The sequence below is a fragment of the Vigna unguiculata genome, chromosome 5, assembly GCF_004118075.2.
Source record: "Vigna unguiculata cultivar IT97K-499-35 chromosome 5, ASM411807v1, whole genome shotgun sequence".
Taxonomy (NCBI): Eukaryota; Viridiplantae; Streptophyta; class Magnoliopsida; order Fabales; family Fabaceae; genus Vigna; species Vigna unguiculata.
The window spans coordinates 3,331,755-3,353,000 of NC_040283.1; the positions used below are offsets into that span (position 1 = coordinate 3,331,755).

General features: G+C 33.0%; 3 protein-coding genes across 3 annotated transcripts; 2 read left to right on the forward strand and 1 right to left on the reverse strand.

Moving 5' to 3' along the window:
* The first annotated feature begins 5,378 nt into the window (after positions 1-5,378).
* LOC114185911 (DCN1-like protein 2) lies at positions 5,379-13,049 on the forward strand. The gene is made up of 9 exons (XM_028073862.1): positions 5,379-5,541; positions 5,863-5,995; positions 7,691-7,742; positions 8,083-8,158; positions 8,272-8,354; positions 10,038-10,134; positions 10,315-10,360; positions 12,077-12,168; positions 12,531-13,049. Exons 1-9 carry the CDS (start codon positions 5,493-5,495, stop codon positions 12,836-12,838), a joined length of 936 nt encoding a protein of 311 aa, XP_027929663.1. The 5' UTR covers positions 5,379-5,492; the 3' UTR covers positions 12,839-13,049.
* A 945-nt stretch (positions 13,050-13,994) lies between these two features.
* LOC114183003 (protein DMP9-like) lies at positions 13,995-14,852 on the forward strand. Its single transcript, XM_028069826.1, has one exon. It carries the CDS (start codon positions 14,058-14,060, stop codon positions 14,709-14,711), a length of 654 nt encoding a protein of 217 aa, XP_027925627.1. The 5' UTR covers positions 13,995-14,057; the 3' UTR covers positions 14,712-14,852.
* An 873-nt stretch (positions 14,853-15,725) lies between these two features.
* LOC114185453 (granule-bound starch synthase 2, chloroplastic/amyloplastic-like) lies at positions 15,726-20,819 on the reverse strand. The gene is made up of 8 exons (XM_028073181.1): positions 20,248-20,819; positions 19,064-19,481; positions 18,644-18,708; positions 18,396-18,473; positions 18,185-18,295; positions 17,890-17,934; positions 17,438-17,611; positions 15,726-16,974 (listed from the first exon to the last, which is right to left on the reverse strand). The coding sequence occupies exons 1-8, from the start codon at positions 20,494-20,496 to the stop codon at positions 16,018-16,020; spliced, it is 2,097 nt and encodes a 698-aa protein (XP_027928982.1). The 5' UTR covers positions 20,497-20,819; the 3' UTR covers positions 15,726-16,017.
* Between the last annotated feature and the right edge of the window lie 427 nt (positions 20,820-21,246).

Consider the following 21,246-nt stretch of genomic DNA (forward strand, 5'->3'; position numbering starts at 1 on the left):
TTGTTTCTAGTTGTTAATTATAATTCAGTGAACCAAAAATTAGTTAATACATTGTTCTTTAATTGTTACTGCCATTTTTTGGAGAGGTGCTACATAAACAAAGCATGTTTTGACGTGAGATTTCAAGGTGAGACCATGACAGTAACCTTGTACTTTGTTCCCTTCAAAGACACACTAAAAAAGGGTCGTAAATTGTAATGAAGGGTTTATGTTAAAAAAAAGTTAAATTAAACCAAAAGGGTATAATTTTGAATCCATCATTTGTGGGTGAAAACCAATCATAAGTACTTAAAAAAATGTAGCTAATATTAATTTAATTGGTTTTTGAATGTCAAATATAAATAGGGAGAAAATTATTAAGGAAACATGACTTGTACGAAGAACCTACTCCTGAAGAAATTTGTTTGACATGAATCTAACTTGATGAAAAAAAAAAAACTGAATCTAAATGAATGAAGAAAAGATAGTTAGTCAAAGTTTTTTTTAATGAAACACCTTATAAAAACTAATCATAAATATTGAGATCACGTAATAGAAAAAAAAAAAGTTAAATATGACATGTTGGTTAGTTGAGGCTAAATTTGGTTAGTTGAGGTCAATATTATAAAAGAAAGGGTATTTTTATTTATTTTTAATTTAAACTGATCAATGTGTCCGCGATTGCCTGAAAATTGATTGAAAATATATTCATTAAATTAATAACTAATAGTTATCACAAGTTTTAAACAATCAAGTATTAAATAAAAAAATCTTAATGCACCTAGTCAATAAATTCACTGTCAGAAGTCACATAACATGCATTTTTTTTTTTATGTTTATTGGTTTGTTTAGGATTAACTCGGTGAAGACTAAATATTTTTGTTGTTGTGTTTTTTTAACTGGATAACATCTCTAAACCCATAAAAACTTAAAATAAACTCAACAATAGCTAGTAGTGTTGTGTCATGAGATATAAAGAAATGTTAATTACGAATTGGATTTTAAAATGACTAAGCTATTAGGAAATGGAATATTTCTACCTCCACGTAATGTAATTACATTCATCTCTTAATTTGGAAAACTTTCATCGAATTTTCTTCAAATTTACTAGAATAATTTTAATATAATTTACTAGTCAGAAAAAAAAAACAATTCTCCTTATTTATAACTCTATTTCCTGTGGTTAATCCAGGTTAAAAACCAAGTTATTATTATTGGGAAACAGGTGTGCGTATAAAGTGTTTAATTACTCAATCCTATTTTTTTTATAATATAATATTTTTCTTTATCATGTTTATATTATTTTATATAATAATTCTTTTTATAAAGTTTTTTATTATAATTTAAGATTTGTTATCATAACATAGATGAGAAATAAGTTGATTTAAGATTTGTTACGACATTACTTTTAAAAAACAAAATTTTATCATCATGATATATCAACTTGTTGAAGTTTGACATTTATATCATATTCTAGTATCGATTCAAATAATTATAAAGAGCAAAAGAAAATATTATATTGTTTTTCTAATGATTCTTGAAACATTATATAGTATCTTGATATACCTCATCCTCAAGCAACGCATAATAAATAAACTAATGAATAACACAAAAGGAAATGAAGGAAAGATAAAAAAAGTATTAAGCTTTCAAGATTTATCTTCAACATGATGGTTTAATAAAATAAATGAATCAGGTTTTGTTGGGTTGGACTGTAACAATCAATTGCGGAATTTGGATAAAAATTTTAGGGTGTCAAATTAAATTTATTTATATATAAATTATTCTTATTAATTAAATAAATGAATTTTTCATTTTCACTACTTAAATTATTTGTTCACATCGATTCACATATGTACTTTTCAATTTTTAATATTTTTGCTTTCTATTCCAATTTAAGACTATTCAACTAATTTATTATGAGTAACAAAATTTGTAACGCAACCTAGATACATTCATAAATTTTACAAATTTAAACTGAAAATACAAAATCCTTAAATTTCTTAATTTATAATTATACTAATATGAGGAAAACTATAATCAGGGTTCATGCCAATTTTATAAAAGAATTCCTAAAATCTTGATTATATGGTTCATACTAATTTGGGGAAAACTTAAGTTGGAAAAAACATCGTAATAGGAATAAGAGAATCATAAGTTTAAGATACATAAATCATAATAGAATATTAATATCGATTTATGAGATATATTATAATAATACATTCCTTGATCTATCTGTTCATTAATCTCTTCCCCGATTATTTTTTTATCTTTTTTTTTTACTTTCACACTTTCTTGATAATTTACTGAAAAAAAAACCTCATGTATAGAAGCAAAATCCTATTTTTTTTTTATTAACGAACATCCATCAAATTGATTTTTATTTTATTTTTTAAACAACAAAAATACATAAATAAATAATATATATAAATAAAATGATAAAAAAATTTCAAAACTTAATATATATATCTATACATAATATAACTTTAAAATATATAAATTACATATAAAAAATAAAATTAAAGATTTTTGGGGAGCCATGGCTCCCCTCGGTTACATGCATGTTCCGCCAATGGTAAGAATGTTCCATTGGAGAACCCAATAAATATATAAATGGTTATTTTCTTAAAAAGTTAAAATCTATAAAAATAGGTTCTTTTAATAAACATAACACCTTTCTATTCATCTTCCTTAACAATTTCATTCTTCTCTCTGTTGTGCTATGCTCCTCTTAGAATCTAACCATTCCCCATCTTTTGAAGATTGTAGCAGTGAAAGCAAGATTTTTGTAACAAATCGTACAATCTGCTCTTAGTAATCTATTCGTGTAGGTAAGCACAATTTTCCCCTTTTGTTAGGAGTCAATCATCATTTTCAATGCATGAAAAATTTCTGGGTTTGCATATAGTTTTTTTGTGTTCTAGATGAATCCTTATCCCTTGGTTGTCATGAGATCGCAATCTAATTTTAGTAGATCACAATCTAATTTTAGTAGGGTTTTGTGGTATATAGGCAAACTTAAGTAGTGTGGGGGGTATCCAAGGAGAATGTTGGTAAACTCTCTTTGGAGTAAGGGAAGCTAATTTAATTGAAATTTTAAGGTTTTATTGTTGAATTAAAAAAGAAAGAAAGAATGGTATGAATGTTGTCTTTATATGCTTGCTGAAATTTGGAATAATCCTTATAAGAAGGGTGATTTGATCTGATTGTGAACTTATAAAGTGTGATGAGAAACTAGATGAATTGTTGTTTATACTGTTTTTTTTTTAATGGAGTGGGTATGAACGTGATTACAAAGAAATTGATTTACGAGAAAAGTTGATACTTGAGTGTGTTTGATAATGTATTAGTATGAAATATCATAATTATGTAAGGAAGAGTTAGCCTATAAGACGAGAAAAGAATGTGTGTGACTCTGATGTTATTGTGGTAAAACAATTGTTTGGATTTGATGTTTTTGGTGTGGTACAATAACTTCTCCTTATAAGCCTTAATTAGTGAACACTTTAGTTTAAAAGTGATTAAAAACCTGTGAATTTGGAATATTGTTGCATAAACTATGAATATGTTTGACCCGATGTTTGTATTATAATAATGTAATATTGAATGTGACATTGTATTTTCATTTTTGAGATTTGTGGTATGTTTATATGATTGTTATAGAGTGTGAATTATTGGTGCCTTATATTGTTACTAAATAGTTTCCTTGTATGCTACTTAAGATAATTATGATTGTCTGAATTTATCTTTACTAGTGTATGTGTATATGTAAAGTTGTAGTATATATGGTAGTCAAATTAGTATTTCCAAGGGAAAATACTAATTTTGGTTAAGTCCAAGTGTATTGAAAGGGGATTCTGTGAGTAAGACTATCCTGACTCAAAGAGTGAGACTATCCTGACTCAACTAGTATCTCACTCACAGAGTTAGATGTCTAGGTGGTGTGAGTCGAAGGAGACTTCACATGGTGGACAATATGATATGAAAGAGGATCATACTTAGGGAACTAGTGGAGTTATCCTGTCATGGCTTGGTTTGGGGACATTAGTCTTGAGTGTTGGAATATCAATGGAGGATTGGGTAGAAAATATGACAGGTGCAAAGTCTCACGAGTCTATTCAATACACCATCTTCCCGAAGTAGAGTCTAGATTTATCTGATTGCTTGAGTTGTTTGAGATTGATAGTTGTTTAAGCCATTATATTGAGATACGTGGGCTGATACTTGGTATTTGATTCGATGTATGTGAAGTATATATATTTTTGGGTTGGTTCATATAATGAAATGATATTGTTAAATGAGTTGTTTGGTTGAAGCAATTGATTTAAATGGAAAAATGAGAAATACCAAGTTAAGTAGCGATTTCCATCAAAGATTTGTTTTTGATAATCTTTATTATAAATTATTTTTTCTTTTACGAATTTTATTCTATTTCAAAGTTTGAGATGAATAATTTCTATAATAAGATATAATCTCTTTCTATTTGAGTTTATTCTTTTGAAAAACTTTTCTTATGCGATGATTATACATATTTTATATATATGGAAGCAGAGATAAAAGTTGATGGAGATAATAACTTTGGAGTTGGGACAAAATACTGAAAAATTAGTATAAGATTATTTTAAATAAGGGATTTATCCTGTTTAAAATACTTATGACTTTATTAAAAAAAAAAAGTCCTATCTATTTATGAACTATAGTGTAAATCTGACTAATTTTGATTAGTAACATTATTAATCATTTTTATAATAAGTACTTGTACATTGATATCTGCTTATAAAGAAAAAGATGTTACATTCTCCACTTCTTCAACTTCGTCAATCTGGATTTCAAACCAACTACACTAACTAATCCAACATGGTTTTCAGATTAAATTTATAACATTTAAAAAGAATTGAGGGCAAAATGCGCACAAGAAAAGTCAAGGACCAAAATTGGCTAAAACTGATATAGTTTGGACAAAGATATCAATTTATCAATTTAGTTATAAATTTAAGGAAGATTTTAGAATGGTGGTAAATCATTATATTTATTCACACATGTATTTTTCAAATTAATAATGATTTTATTGTTGACTACACAATCAAATAATATTTAGATCAAAATTATTGTCAAAATAGTGTCAAAATTATTGTCAAAATAATAGATATTCAGATCCCTGTCGGTTGAATGTAAGAGCAAAAAATTAGTGTCAAAATATCAGCTCTTAATAGTATTGCTGTACCAATATTTATTCTATTTTGTATCAAATAAAAACAAAAAAAAAAAAATATAGTACATTTGTTAGAGCAAAATTAAAACTTATTTTAAGTTATTTATATTTTAATAATAGTATTTCATAGCAATATTTCTTCTATTTTGTATCAAATAAAAACAAAAAATATAAAACATTCGTTGGAGAATTTGAAACTGTTGGGTTTGGAATACATTGGGTTATTAAGAACAACTATCTGTGTGTCCCTCTCTCCTCTGCTCGCTGCTTGGTCCAAGAGCTTCAGAGGGCAAAGTTCACCATGGATGCCTCTCGGATCGACATATTTGAGATTTACCGAAGATTCTCTGGTAATCTCTTCCACTTCCCCTTTGCAATCACGCGTAGCTAACACCAATTTCATTTTTGATTACGCACCAAGTTTTGTTCTTGTTTCGTTTCTCCAAGATTTTGCGCTTATGGGTCACCGAAATTGATTTTTTTTCCGGGTTTTTGGTGTTGCTTTGTTTGAGCACCATGGTATTGATTTAGTTTCCCCTCCCTCCAATGAAAAAGAAAAGAACTAGAACAATAGTTCTTTAATTTTGATTTCATTTTTATTTACGATTGTGGTGATATATGTGTGTGATTCTTTATTCTTTATTATTATTTATTTGAGTATGGTTGTACAGACATAAAATCAGGACATGCATGCATTGCTGGGGAAGAAGGGTACAGACAAGACAGTGACCTTCATAAGGCTAAGGTCTCAAGGGAGGCGCTCACACAGCTCTCAAAGTTGGTGGAGTCTCGAGTTAGTACAGGGTCTGTGTTTCTTTGAGATTTCCTGTGATAATTTTGAAGCCAAGTAGTTTTTGCACTAATGATAGCAGTCATTGTCATATAATGGAGTGGAGTCGTCCATCCCAAAAATTCTACATCAAGATAGCATATAGCGGGATGATCATTTTTTTGAATCCTAAACCCTGAGCATAGATTTTATAATATAAAAACATTTGAAGTTAAAGACATTCACAATGAATGATCAAAATCTAGTGTTTGAGAACTAAATACAGGTGTCAATCCGCTGAGCACTATGTGAATCTGTTGTTTGTTGGGAATTTGCCAGGAGTCAACAAGGGCTTATGGAATCTGAGCGAATAGTTTAGGGTTTCAGTGGAGAGGGCTGGGAATGATCTTGGCATGATTTCAGTATGCAAATGATCTTAACAGGGTCTCCAAAACTGGTTAATGTATAGGGGAAGGGGCGAAATCCCAAGATTTCCCCCTTAAACATCTTCACAGGGTTTCTGTTCAGGGTCAAAACGGACTTTATTTCTGCTAATGCAATAGTGTCCAAAGTGCCACAAATGGCTACGGTTGACATTGCTCCGGGTGTGACAGCGAGTTGTGACATGATGAGCTTCTGTGGAGCAGCTGCTAGCTGTGTCATGTAGCTGTTACAGTGCCACTAAACGCATGATTGAAAACTCGGCTCTAATATAATTTGTTTTGCTGCTTATTCTTTTTGATTCATGTCAGGATCCTTATTATTCCGTGGTTAGCATCTTGGAATATTGATTCTAGTTTGTTGATTTCGGAGTATCATTAAAGTAGGCCATTAGTGTACACCAATTTTATGTTGATTCTATTCGCAAATGGTTGGAGTAGATTGAACTCAGAAAGAAACATTTTCCGGCGGTAGTTTCTTATGGGACAATGTACAATAAATTTGCATTATGATAATAAGTTAAGGATTGTGAATATCGCTGCAGATCCTCTTCCATTTTTCTTGTACTTTCTTTAATAGTTTTAATTTCAAGTAGTGCATTTAAATAAAACACTTTGTAGTTTAATTAAGGAAAATTTTCCTTCAAGGAAACCATGAATGCTAAAGGGAAATTCCCTTCTCAATAATGAATGGAAATATGGTAATGAAAATATGTTAGTAATTAGCTTTTGCAGTTTTTCATCTATGAAAAATTATTAATATTGGTATCTTGTGTGAACAAACTGAGATTCTTAACGTGGAATCTGAATGTTTAGATTGATTCAGCTAAGAGAATTGCTCTCAAGCCAACTAAATGTTGAAAGTACTCATTCAGTTGTCTGGATGATGCTGTTCAATATGATAAAATTAGATAAATGTTTAAATAAATACATTTTTAGGTCTCTTTCTCTGATGATCATTATTGTTCTATTAGTAAATCTCAGATTTTCTCCAATTTGTTGTTTGTCGTATATTTGGAAAATGTAGGCTTCAACTTCAGTTTAATTCTGAATATTTTGGGTCATGTTTGGATATTTTGTGCTTTACATTTGCAATCTGCATTGAAGTTATGCTTCGAAAGGAACAAATTTGCTTTTCCAGTCTGCCGTCAATTGTCATTGTCATTTGTACTGAAGTTATTGTTGTATCAGGTGTAGGTTAATTTTAATATAAATGCTCTTGAAATTATTTGATTACACCATATGCATGTTTCTTTTCTAACGAAATTGTTGACATGCCATATTTTCCAGGGTATCAATTTTTGATGAAATTTTTGTGCTCATGTCTCATCTGGGTTTGAGGGTGAGGTTTGATTGCTTTGACATTTTTTAATTATGCAATTTTAGATATTGCATTTCCTTTTTTTTTTCAATTATAAAGGAAGCGTTTTACCACTACCATTTGTAATAGTTGGACGCACAAAAGTAAGACATCAAATTAAAATATTAACATAAATTGCTCCTGTTACTGATTCTACTGGAAAAAAATGAAAATTCAGGAGATTGTGCATTTTCTGTGCTATAAGGAGAGAGAAGGAGAAAAGATATAGAATTTTGCAAAACATCTTGCACTCTTATTTATTTATTTTTATCTATGATACATTTTTAATTTAAATAGGTGCTTCCTTTGTTTCTCTGTCTAGGTGGACTTTGCAGAATTCTCTCGGTTCTATGATTTTGTTTTCTTCATGTGTCGTGAAGATGGTCAAAAGAACATTAGTAAGCATCCAAGATTAATAATTTGAACATAATCTTCTTTATTCAATATAGTGGCTGGCAATATGCTATACTCACTTTATTTCCTTTAATTGTTAAAATTTGACAATTTGCAGCTGTAAGCAGGGCGGTAACTGCATGGAAATTAGTTCTTGCTGGGCGGTTTTCACTGCTTCATCCGTGGTGTGATTTTGTTGAGGTAAATAATACTTAAGGACTGCGAAACTGTTTTAGGGTTTTCCTTAGTAATCAGGGCTGTGTTTGAGAAGAAAGCCACATGCAAATTTCTTATGGGGAATACTGTGGTATTAGTAGAAGGATTGGAGTTTCATAGATTAAGTAGTGTTCTCTGGGTACGGAAAATCTTGGAAGTGCAAATACTACGTGGGATAGTATACACACTTTTACTGAAGTGTTATCTTGAGCCAAAAGGTACGTTGAATCAGCCACTCCAAAACCAAATCACCTTGATTTCGTAAGTTAAGCTGATACTGCTGCAATACTGAAGTGGTGTGAATATTTAAAAACTAACAACAGTTTTTCATAATATAACAACAAACATTGCCAAAATAGTATAATGCCAATAGAGGGTGAGCCCTGGTGCAATGTCAAAGCTGTGCCTTGGTGACCCTTAATAGGTCACAGGTTTGAATTCGGAACAGTCTCTTTGCATACACAAGGGTAAGACGGTATATAATATCCCTCTTCCATACCATCACATTAGTTCTTTTTAAGTCATTGCAATTCTTGAAAAACTTTAGTATTCCGTATAACAGTACCTGGAGTCATAGTGATCCATCTCAGATAGCAGTGCATAACAGCCAACCCTAAAATTGCTTTAGTGGGTAGTGAATATTGAGATGATCGATATTATGAAATTTCCATATATAAATTAAATAATTTATTTTACATATTTATAGATGCTAAAAGTAAAAATAATTACCTATAATTAATGGAATATTCATTATTGATAAGTAAAAATCACAATTTTAAGACAAACACAGTAGTTAATCAAAGCAAGAGTTGAGTAATATAAAAGGGAGAGAGAAGTATATAAGAATGGGCAGTATAAGGTTGCCTATCTGTACACAACGGTGAAAGAAAGAATATAAAACAAAATGATACCTCTTTGATGTGAACAAAACAGACCCCAAAGGATGTGAACAGTGCAGAGATCAGAGAATAGGTGTGCCAAAGTTGTGTGACTTGAACCATGAGTTGGCTAGAAATGCAGCTGAGAGGTTTTTTGTGCCAAAGAGAGAAGAGACCATCATTATTTAACCTTCAAAAGGAGTGAGAATGGGAAAGTAAGTCGTGTTGTGATGAACTAAAAGGGGAGCAAAATCTCAATATCACCCCTTCTCCAAAACAGCACTAAACATTATTTGAAGGGTCCAAAAACAAATGGGATTTTATTGTCTGATGCAATAGTGTTCGTGTTGACTGCAAATAGCAGCCGTGATTCATGGTGCTCCAGGCATGGCAGTGAGATGTGACTCAGTATGGGGTTGCACTGAGCAGCCTGTAGCTGTGATGCTTTGCAGTGATATAGAATGCAATTAACTACTCTGCTGGCAAACGGAGGAAAATATGAATAGAAACAAGGCTATGTAAACAATAAGGATGAAAGGGGCCAATTTTATGTTATAGCATAGGATAGACTTGGGAAATTAGGCTTGGGCCCATGTTCCTTGACTGTGCGGATTAGGGAAGCTTAATATTATTAGCCAATTGGAATCTCAATGTATAAGCTCAGTCCATTTAACCAGTGAGTTAAGTGGATTAGATCTGGTTTCCTAGGTCTATCCCATTTGTACAACCTACTAGTACTGTGTTATTTTACTTTTCTTTTGTGGAAGCTGAACTATTACTTTCTATTCAGAAAAACCAACGGTACAATATCTCTGAGGATACCTGGCAACAGGTTTTAGCTTTCAGCTGGTGTACCCGTGAAAATCTGGAAGCCTATGATCCTGAAGGTACTGTTTTCCTGTCTCATTTCTATAATTAGATGCAGATGTTAGTACCTGTATACCTCTCTCCATGTCATTTAATTAAGTAGTGGGATCAGTAAAAAGAATTTTCGTATTGTTTAACAGTGAACGTGCATGGGGTGTTGTCGAACTGATGCAGTTTTCATTTTTATTTTATGCTTGCAGGTGCTTGGCCAGTTTTAATAGATGATTTTGTCGAGCACATGTACAGGTTTGGTTTCTTTATGGCCAAACAAAGCTTCTTAATTTTTTACTAGGACATTGATGATGAATTTCATGTTAGGTTTACAAAATTAGTATTAGTTTTTGATAGAGCTCAGTGGCATTGATTGGTCCATATAACCTCCTGGGATGCCAAATATTGGATTAATATTTTATTGGATATGGTTGATGTCAAATATGTTATACGGGTGAAATCAGGAGTGCGATGTTGGGTCATCTTATTTCATAAAGAGTGGACTGTGAGTTATTATATGTTGTCTTCGTATTTCAAGATTATCTTTTGCATGTTATGGACATATTAGATAGTTTCTGAGGGTTCTGTAGGACGACCTTAACCATGCTATTTTGGCGTGCCATAGGATTAGTAAATAGGTTTCGGTCAGTTTAACAAGGGTGCATGTACTTTTTACTTACCAACCTACTCTTCCTGATGCTAAAATTCAATCACCACCTAAATTAAGAGAATGGGACTGGCAAGGATCAAATATCTTCTTGGTCAAAGAGGCTCTGATATTATGTGCTATTAACACTCCTCAATTTTTATGCCTTTAGGTGTCAACTATTCGCTTATGTCACTTTTTTCCTTATCAGCACGTCAGTGATCTGCCAGTCCCCATTTTTCGCTGTTTGAATTTCACAAATTCTAGAATTCCTATTCCGTCTAGGACATATAAGATTCACTCAATCCAGGCAGAAAATTATTCACAAGGTATAATAATCAATAGAACTACAGGTCAATTAAAGCTGAATTTTCTCAGCAGAATCAGTTTAAACCATAATGTCAATACTGCCTTGACCTGAGTCATAATCAGATCACCTCCATGACCTAAACAACTCACTTGTTCTATCCTTGTTCCTAACATCTGGATTTTGAAGAATAACACCATTAACCTGAATTTTAAGCAATTGTAGAGATCTGGATTATTAAAGTCACCAGTAAGTCCACCAGCATGACCAATTAAATACAATCTTCCAAACATTTTAGTAGTAGAATCTGAAGGTTTCACAATGCCCATGCTTGAAGTTCAAAGGGTCTTTCATGAAGTGTTGTGTTAAGAGATGTAAGCAGTCATGAACCTTCAACTATCAAGCAACTTTGTCTTTTATAATAGTTGAGTCTTTGACAGGAGACAGATTCAGTTTCTAGAAAAATGGCACCACCTTTCAAGTATGGCATTTGAATTGGCATGGCATTTCTGTAGGCCAATCTTACCATCTTTTTTCAGTTAACGTGATATAATCTTATCGCTAATACTTAAATGATATAATTTTAGTGGACGATATTTGCTTCCTGTGATTGTGAAAGCGTTGATCTGGGCTTAAGTTTTGGTCATGATTAAGTGGTTTGAGTGACAGAATTTTCTGATATGCACAAGTTGACTCTGGATACTGTTGGGCTTTTTTAGGCAATGCAATTTTCACAGATGTAGTGCGGTGAAAGATATCCCATATTTAGATAGGATAATCATTAGTTGTGAGATTCTGTAGATGCTGCCACAATGAGAATGAAATACATGGAATTAAACGACCTTGCTTTGAAATCTTGTTCTATTTCAATGACGGTCTACATTTTTGCTGGGTTTAATTTGCCTTACCATTTCTAAAATCTTTGCTAAAAGCCAATTTAAGGCCGTGACTACTTTTATATACACTGGATTTTATTTTATCAACATCTCTTAACTTCATTTATTTTATTGTTCTGCAGGATGCAAGAATCATATTATGATAATTCCAACTTCCATTGCCAGTGTGGTGATCCAGAATCTCAGTCATGTGTTTTGGAGGATTCCCTTCCTGGTCAGTTCCCTGATATAGGAATTCTAATCTTAGGCTTTCTTGATTCGCTTCTCATTTTTTGTTTAACAGTTATTTAAAATGATTGTACACTACTTAGCAGTCGAATTTTCATCCAAATTCTATTAAGTTTTGAAATTGTTTCCAAAATAAGTGTTTTAATAACCTAAAAAGGAGAGGTGCTTTCTCATTGTTTTCTGTTTTCTTTGAGTGTTCTGTTCAAGTACACCAGGGACAAAGTTTAAAATCAGAAATGTGCTCAAGATACAAACAAATTTAGGAAACACAATTATTTGTGAAATCACTAAACGAACAATTCCTTACTGTTCTATAAATCTCAGTACTTGGCTATGGTTTTCTTACAGGGCTGAGTAATTTTTCTGGTGTGAAGAGGAAGTCATATGAAGACTTCAACAAAAATGATCATATGGATGCCAACGATGTTGTTTTTTCACATTGTAAAAAAAGTAGACCTAAGGATGCAGCAGATTTTGAGGAGTATCCATCAGGGAATACAGCAGAGGATTTTATGGAAACTAGTACACAAAATAGCCCATTGTGTTCATCTATGTCCCCATGTGCAGTTGAAGGGGTTCTGTCTAAGGGATTTGCTGGACTACTCTCAACTCGTTCCTATGTGCAGTTTAGTGAGGAGAGAAGAGCTTCGTTTTGATGAACACCCCCCTTATAGTTGGAGGTTTATAGAATTTTCTTTTGCTGGTTAATATCTGTTGATGTATTCATTTTGAATGGGCTACAATACACTGTTTTAGTTTCCAATATTAATCACATTGTAATTTGTAATTGTAACATCATCCTGTTGAGTGTTAAATAACTGTCCATTACCTTTGATAGAATCAATAAAGTGTCGTGTTTTGTTTGTATGTGATCTTTCTTTCTTTGTATGTTCAGGTCTTTCTGGAATTAATTGATGTTAAAAGTCTTAGTTTTAAGTGATTCCCGTAGTATGATTAACAGCTGTCTCTACCTGCAATGCATTGAAATGTGAAGTGGCAATCTAAGAGGCACTAACAATAGTGCTAAATCATGAAAAAGGGGTATTGAATTCAGAACACAGTTATTGGAATTTAATTAAAGGGATTATTCTGGTGAAATGCAAACCGTTTTTGATTATTTGATTGCATCAGAAATTATTGAACGATTTTAGTTGTTCGTATTATATACTTCATAATTTCTAAAATTATGTCAATACTTAAATTCTCTTAATACTTAATCATTTAAGTCAATATTGGATTTATTACTATAATAACTAGCGAAAAGATTGTACCCATTTAGATAAGACTATGAATATCAAATTTCGACGTACAATTATATTGTGATTGTTATAAAGTCTAAGAGCTATTTAACTTATTTTTGGGGAGTCAATAACTTCAACCATTTTTTTCCTCTAATGGTGTACTTCTTTCAAATAAATTCTATAATTGTCTCACATATTTTAAAGAATTATTAGGAATCAATCTTATAAAATTTGATTTTATATAAGAATTGAGTTATCATAATTAATCTTTAAATCATCTTATAGATCTGAAATATTTATTACTTTTATTAATCACTGAATAAGTAATTTTCATTGATAAAGGTGGAGCCTTGGGAATGTCAATGCAATCCCTTCGTCCTCTCCACAAACATTATTCTTTTATAAGATTCAGCAACAAATATCAGTTCCTTTCCTGAAGTAGTTTAAGAAAGTTTAGATTCCATTTCATCGCAATGCTCCTATTATCTTGTTTTGCAAATTGTAGTTAAAGAAACAGTTTAAAGACCATAAACCGCCAAAAACCGTCACAAAATTTCAAACTGTTAAAAATGTGAGAATTGCATGGCACAATATATAAAGCTCTAACTCCAAATCCAGAATTTTGTTTCAGTGCATGTTTTGGTTCTATCTGGTAACAATGGATCAAGAAATGGGTGTCAAAGTGTACAATGCAACTCCACCAGCAGAGGAAGGAGGAAGAAACAAGAACCCGCAGCAGAACAAGCGTCGTGCGATGATGGCAAAGGGTGTTCAGAAAACTCTATCCAAAACCTCTCTCCTCGGAAACTTCCTTCCCACGGGAACTCTCCTCACCTTCGAGATGGTGCTGCCTTCCATCTACAAGAACGGAGAGTGCAGCCACGTGCAGACCCTCATGATCAACTTCCTCCTCTCTGTCTGCGCCCTCTCCTGCTTCTTCTTCCACTTCACCGACAGTTTCCACGGCCCTGACGGAACCCTCTACTATGGCTTCGTCACCACGCGCGGCCTCTCCGTCTTCAAGCCTTCTCTCCCCGCCGTGCCTGTGCCCAGCGACGACAAGTTCAAGGTGGGCTTCACCGACTTCGTCCACGCCGTCATGTCCGTGATGATCTTCGTGGCCATTGCTGTTTCCGATCACAGGGTCACCAACTGTTTGTTCCCTGGGCACGAGAAGGACTTGGAGCAGGTTAGGGAGAGTTTTCCTCTCTTGGTGGGACTCCTTTGCAGTGGCTTGTTCCTCGTCTTTCCCACTTCCAGACATGGCATTGGTTGCATGTCTGCTTAGTTCCTTCTCTTCCTTTCATCAACAAATTTAGGATTATAATGTATGATGTTTGATTCTGTTCATAATGTATATGTTGTATGATTCTCTTTGTTACTGACATCTTCATAATGTATGATGTATATGATGTATGTTCTCCTCCATGTATGTTCTGTCTCGCTTATTCATTTGACTTTTTCAGAAGGCCTGAAAATAGGTCTTAATTTGTTTATTAGTTACATAAACATGTTTTGAAACTCATATAGTGTTCTTGATAAATGATAGATTGTTTAAGAAAGACACTGTTATGATAGTATTGTAAAAGATAAAGCCAATACCATCAAGAATTACATCAAACCATTTTGATGGGATTATTATCTAACTTGTGTAAATTAGACATCCTCTGTTTTTTTGGTGTTCTGAAGACAAATCTTACCATCTTTTTTCAGTTAACGTGATATAATCTTACCGCTAACCACTTAAATGATATAATTTTAGTGGACAATATTTGCCTCCTGTGATTGTGTAAGCGTTGATCTGTGCTTAAGTTTTGGTGAATGATTTAGTGGTTTGAATGACAGAATTTTCTAATATCCACAAGCTGACTCTGGATACTGTTGGGCTTTTTTAGGCAATGCAATTTTCACAGATGTAGTGCGGTGAAAGATATCCATATTTTGATAGGACAATCATTAGTTGTGAGATTCTGTAGATGCTGCCACAACGAGAATGAAATACATGGAATTAAACGACCTTGCTTTGAAATCTTGCTTTGAAATATCACTGTCTCTCCTTCCTCCTCTCCACATTAAACTTTATGAGTGATCAATAGTTCTTAATTTACCACAATAAGATATAACACATTATTCTTTTGTATCATTCACCGACAAATATTAATCCTTTCCTGAAGTAGTTTTAGAAAGTTTAGATTCCATTTCATGGCAATGCTCGTATTATCGTTTAGTAGTTGCTTTGAAAATACATGTATATGATAATGATGGAAGAAGGTGAGGAAATGTGCAATACTAATACGGATACTTCATGAGAAATCAAGCTAAAACCGTATCATAGAAAATCAGATTTGCATACTATAATTAGTACATTTGAGCCGCTGAACACTTGCAACCCACAATATTACAGTTACACAATCCTTACAGCGCCAAAATTTCGCTTTCCAATCCCCATCATAAACCCTCTAACTATAACCAATAGAATTTCAACAGCTTGCACAGTTATTTTCCCTCGTACAACAATTAATACAATGAAACTATTAAACATGAATTAGCTCCATTGTGAAAAGTTTGCTTTGATGGAAATAAATGCAAAAAGTTCACCATTGGTATTTGGCTGCAAGAAGCACCTCCTCATACTGCAAAGCAGCATTATCCCAACTAAGATCTTGTGTCATTCCTCTCCTTTGAAGACCTTCCCAGCTCTTCTTATACTCCCTATAGGTCCATAGGCAATTCCCTAATGCATTTGATAACTTACCTGAATCTGCACTTTCAAAGGTCCACCCAAGGCCAGACTCACTGAAAGGATCAAAAGGCTGCACTGTGTCTCTCAGTCCACCAACAGCATGTACAACAGGAACTGTTCCATAGTTCATGGCATAAAGTTGGTTCAATCCACATGGCTCAAACCTTGATGGCATGAGCAATATGTCTGCGCCTGCAGTTATCCTGTGAGCCATCTTCACTGAAAAACCAACCCATCCCCTTATCTTGTCATTGTGTTGGCTTTCAAATTGCCTAAGCATGTGTTCTAGATCCGGCCTTCCAGAGCCTAACATGACTAATTGCACATCCTGACTCATCAACCAAGGAATTGCTTCAGCTATGATATCAACTCCTTTCTGTGGATCCAACCTTCCAATGAAGCCAATTAGTGGGACATCCTCACGGATAGGCAAACCAAGCTCCTTTTGCAATGCTGTTTTACATTGAAGTTTGCCACTAGAAAGTGTCTCAAGGGAGTAGTTAGTGTAGCCATCTGATTTCAAGTGAACATCAAACAGAGGATTCCAATCTTTGTCGTCAATTCCATTCACAATGCCCTTCAATTTCCAATCATTCTCCTTTATGATCCCATGCAAGCCCCAACCACCTTGAGAAGTTTTGAGCTCCCACGCATACCCATGACTAACCGTGACAACACGGTCTGCTGTCTTTAAACCAGCGGCAAAGATGTTGAAATGGTCACCTCCAATGGGGTCATATAATTTGAAAAGGTCCATGTGGTGTTCAGGTAAATCCACAGCGAAAAAATCATCAACAGGCCCCCTACCCTGTAAAAGAAACAGTGCAGTTTAGACTAATTAAGTAAATGAAATCAGCTTCAATGATCTGTCCCCCACTTGAGGTAGTTTCTTTTTCAGAGGTATAAGTTCGATTTCTGATATAACTGGCTGGTAGTTTAGTAACTCAGACACATAGGTTGAGTAAAACTTTTTTCTTGATTTGTTAATTTCATTTGCTTTCTGAAAAGACATATGAACATTTTACATCAGAATTGACTGAACTTTTTTATATCATTATCTGCAAAGGGTTTATAAAAGCTACTGTGGTATTTATCACTCTGGTTACTGTGATTAACTGATAATCATAAAATACATTCATTTCCCATCCAAATAGACTAGTGGATCATATTTATTCCTAAAACACGAAAAATATATCCAGCAGCTCCTTAATAAGCTACACCAAAACAATGAATTAAAAAAATTAAAATGGTTTTCTAGATTCAGATGGAACCTGGTGAGCTATGTTATGAATCACAAGAACTGATCTTGTATACTTCATCAAACCCTGCTCGCGATAATATGCCTTCAGATAAACTGGCAGCAATGCAGTATGCCAATCATTTGCTATAAAAGCCAAATTTCCATCTCCATAGCAAACACCTCCACATGGAACGTGCCATGGAACCTGCAATTGTTAAATTCGTTTTGTCACGTTGCAGGTATGCAGAAATAAGGATTTGAAATAAAACTTCACCGTTGATAAAAAGCATAGCAATCGTGTTAGCCACATATGTCCATAATCTGGATCTTTTATATAAATATATATATATATATATATATATATATATATTTGTTACAGCATAAGAAAATAGCACATGCAATCTGCTAAAAATCTTGAAATGTTATAGCTGAGTTTTCCATTTCTTGATTCAGTCACTTCAGAAATCAATTTAGTTTATGTACCTCAACCGCTGCCTTGCAAAACAGCACCATACGTTTTAGAATATCCTGTTCCATAAAGGACAACATGAGTCAAATAGCTCAGAAATAATACAAACGTAACGTTGCAGCATTTTGATTTAGACCTTGCAATCATCTAACTAATGGTGGAAAACAATAGCTTAAAAACTCAGAAGGCTATTTTCTTTACCCATCTTTTCTCTTTTTAGGGACTTGAGAATGTGCTGGATAATGTTATACGATAAACACTGATCATACATAACAGTGATCCTCAACTTAATAAATAATAGACTATTACCAATCGGCTTCCCCCATATATGTTACGTTCTAGATGATGAAAAAGTGGATTGTCAATGAAAACGAAATCTACACCATCAATGTAGGCTTGGAAATATTTTACTTCCGCCTCCTGTAAATTAATAATTGGAAAGGTTACAGCACTATAAAAATATTATCAACTTAATAGATTCAAAGAATTTAATTAATCACTAATAAAGTATACTGCATACATGACCATCTACTTTGTACCATTTTCGCACCCCTGTATCTTGGGCTTCCGCATAATTACCATAGCGAGGTGTCACAACCTATAGGAAAGAAAGAAAAGAGAAATCTGATATATTATTCAAAAGGAACCAAGCAAGGAAAATATTTTGTGAAGTTCATGTTGTTCTTCCCTTAGCAAGCAGCAAATTTGAATAGTGTGATTTCTTCCCTAGAATGTGAGACTGAATTCATTAAAAAATTAGTATTTTACCATAACTCTATGTCCACGTCTAGCCAAAGCCTTTGGCAAGGAACCAACTACATCACCAAGCCCACCTATTAAAATTAGCATAGGGATATAAGTCTTTAAATTACATAAAAATGAAAATGACATGCATAAAGGGCAATAAATAGTTTGGAAAAGAGATGAGACAGAGAGAGCTCAATGGATCTTCTCATGGAAGTAGTTGAAAACCTATATGGATATAACAAAAGTGTTTCCAGTTTCTTTTTAGTCTTTTGTCAATTATTCGTGTTTTCAAACAACCCTGAAAAAATTTAATGCATGCACTAGATTACACATAACCAGTTTTAAGTTCTTAGATGAAGACAATTCTCAATAGTGCCTTACCTTGTAATAGGACACATAACCAACATGAATTTAACAAGGAAACACAGATCAAGTTATTACCTGTTTTTGACCAGGGAGCACATTCTGCTGCAACCAATATGACATTCATGACATTGGTCCCAGCCAAAGGTTGGGGTGTTTCTGTTTCACCTTCACTCTCAATAGGGGTAGATTCACTTATACCTTCCTGATTCTCAACCTCTAGACTCAAATTTTCAGTACCATTTACAAAGAAGGCTGAGAGAGTATCAGGCCTATTAGTCTTATGTGTCTTGTCTTCACTAGACTGGACATAGTTTGGTGAAGCAATAATTCCATTTTGGTTTTTAACTGCATTGCCATCCCTGGTGGAAGCACTCTGTGGACTTGGTTTATTTGTGAAAGATTTGTTAGCGAGTTCATAAGACGTCCTGTTCACTTCTGATCCAAGAATGTTCTCACTCTTTTCGGAAGAAACCAGTTTCTTTATTTCCACAACCTACAAATGGACAAGAGAAAACCATATGCATGCATGGAATAACTTGCTGGTTTAAGAAAGCACCAAAGAAATCAAACAGATTCTGATGAAGCAGAATATATTTGTTTAATTGATTGATCTTCTGTTCCATTATTTGCAAACTGTAGTTAAAGAAACACCTTTAAGGGGGGTGTCTTTGATAGATAGTACATAATTGTGATAAAATAAATAGAAAGTTGTTCCAACTGTTGTGATAAAATCAAATATAAGGCATTTACACAAAATATAAATTTTAATTAAGTTATTATTGTATTTTGTTCTCTCAAAGCATACTCCTCCCATCCTTGTATGAAAGTTAAATCCAATTACAGAATAAATTAAAAAAAAAAAGTCATTCCATCTAAATTATGGATCTGTTTTTTAATTTTATTATGTATTAATTTTGGTTCCTAACCGATTTAGTTCTGAACTATCCGGTGAGATATATATATTTTTTCTTGGAGGCTTTAATGAATTGCATAATGCAGATTAATTTTAATACTGTAACTAATTCAAAGTATCAAATGTCTCATTCATAAATTATAATATAATTAATAACGATAGTCACATTTATTAATAATGCATATAGTTGTGTGTATATTTTTAGAAATGTATAAATTTCTTCTTCCACCATTAGCAGTTTAAAATAATTAATACAACATATTATTCTAATCCAACATTAAAGCAAGATAATAGCAAATTGTTGAGTAGTATTATTATGGAATATATAGAGGAGAGAAATTAATACCTGTTGAAGGAGATCCTTTTGCAAAGCTAGCACCTTATTTTTCTTTTCATTGATGCCCTCAACAGCTTCTGCGCCGTCTTTACCCTCATCTGCCCCTAAACTGTTACCACCTGTTGCCTTTATGCGCGTACTGATTCCCAAGCTTTGCGAATGTTCAAAAACGACACCGTTTTTCTGTGGAAATCTGAGACAAGGGTTTCCTCTGCTATGAAGCAGAACCAAAGCTTGGGCACTTATTGATGACGCCATGAGAAGCTACGAATAACAACAAGGCTAATTGGTTTCACAAACTTAGCAGAGATGATAAGGATTTTGCAGTTGAAGGATATGAAGGTGTAGAAAGTGATAAACCGAGGAACTTGAACTGATTGATTACATCTGTCAAAAACAAACGCAACTAAACCTACATTTATACATATATATTATGCATGTAGAGAGATTGAGAAGGAAGAAAATCCACCAGGTGGGTCCCAAAGAAAGTGAAAGCATGGAGGAGTTTGAGGTTGGAAATGACAGATGATTTTGGAACAGAAATGGGAAGAAAGAACATTTTCAGTGTGAGAATTTCATGGCCATAGATAATTCATGAATTTAAAATGTGGAGTTTTTGTGGGACCATTGATGATGGTCTCTCGTTTTTTTAAGGTTGTCTCTTTTTTTCTTCTTCTTTCCGATCGAATAATATGATCTCATTAATTTCTTAATTTCTTTTAATAAATTGTTATTAATGAAAGTGAAAAGTTTATTTCGAGATTAAATTATCGTATAAAAAATAAATGAAATTAGTTGGCTTTATAAAAGTATTTTCTATTGGAAAAGTTCGGAACCTTCATGTTTTCTTTTCTACATCTCATATACTTTTTAAAATTTCAATTATATTCTTATTGAAATTATAGTTTCGTACTAATTATATAATTCAAAAGTAAAAAATATTAATTTTACAAATCAAATGTAAATTTACATTTCAAATTTATAATATAAATATGAAAGACAATTTTT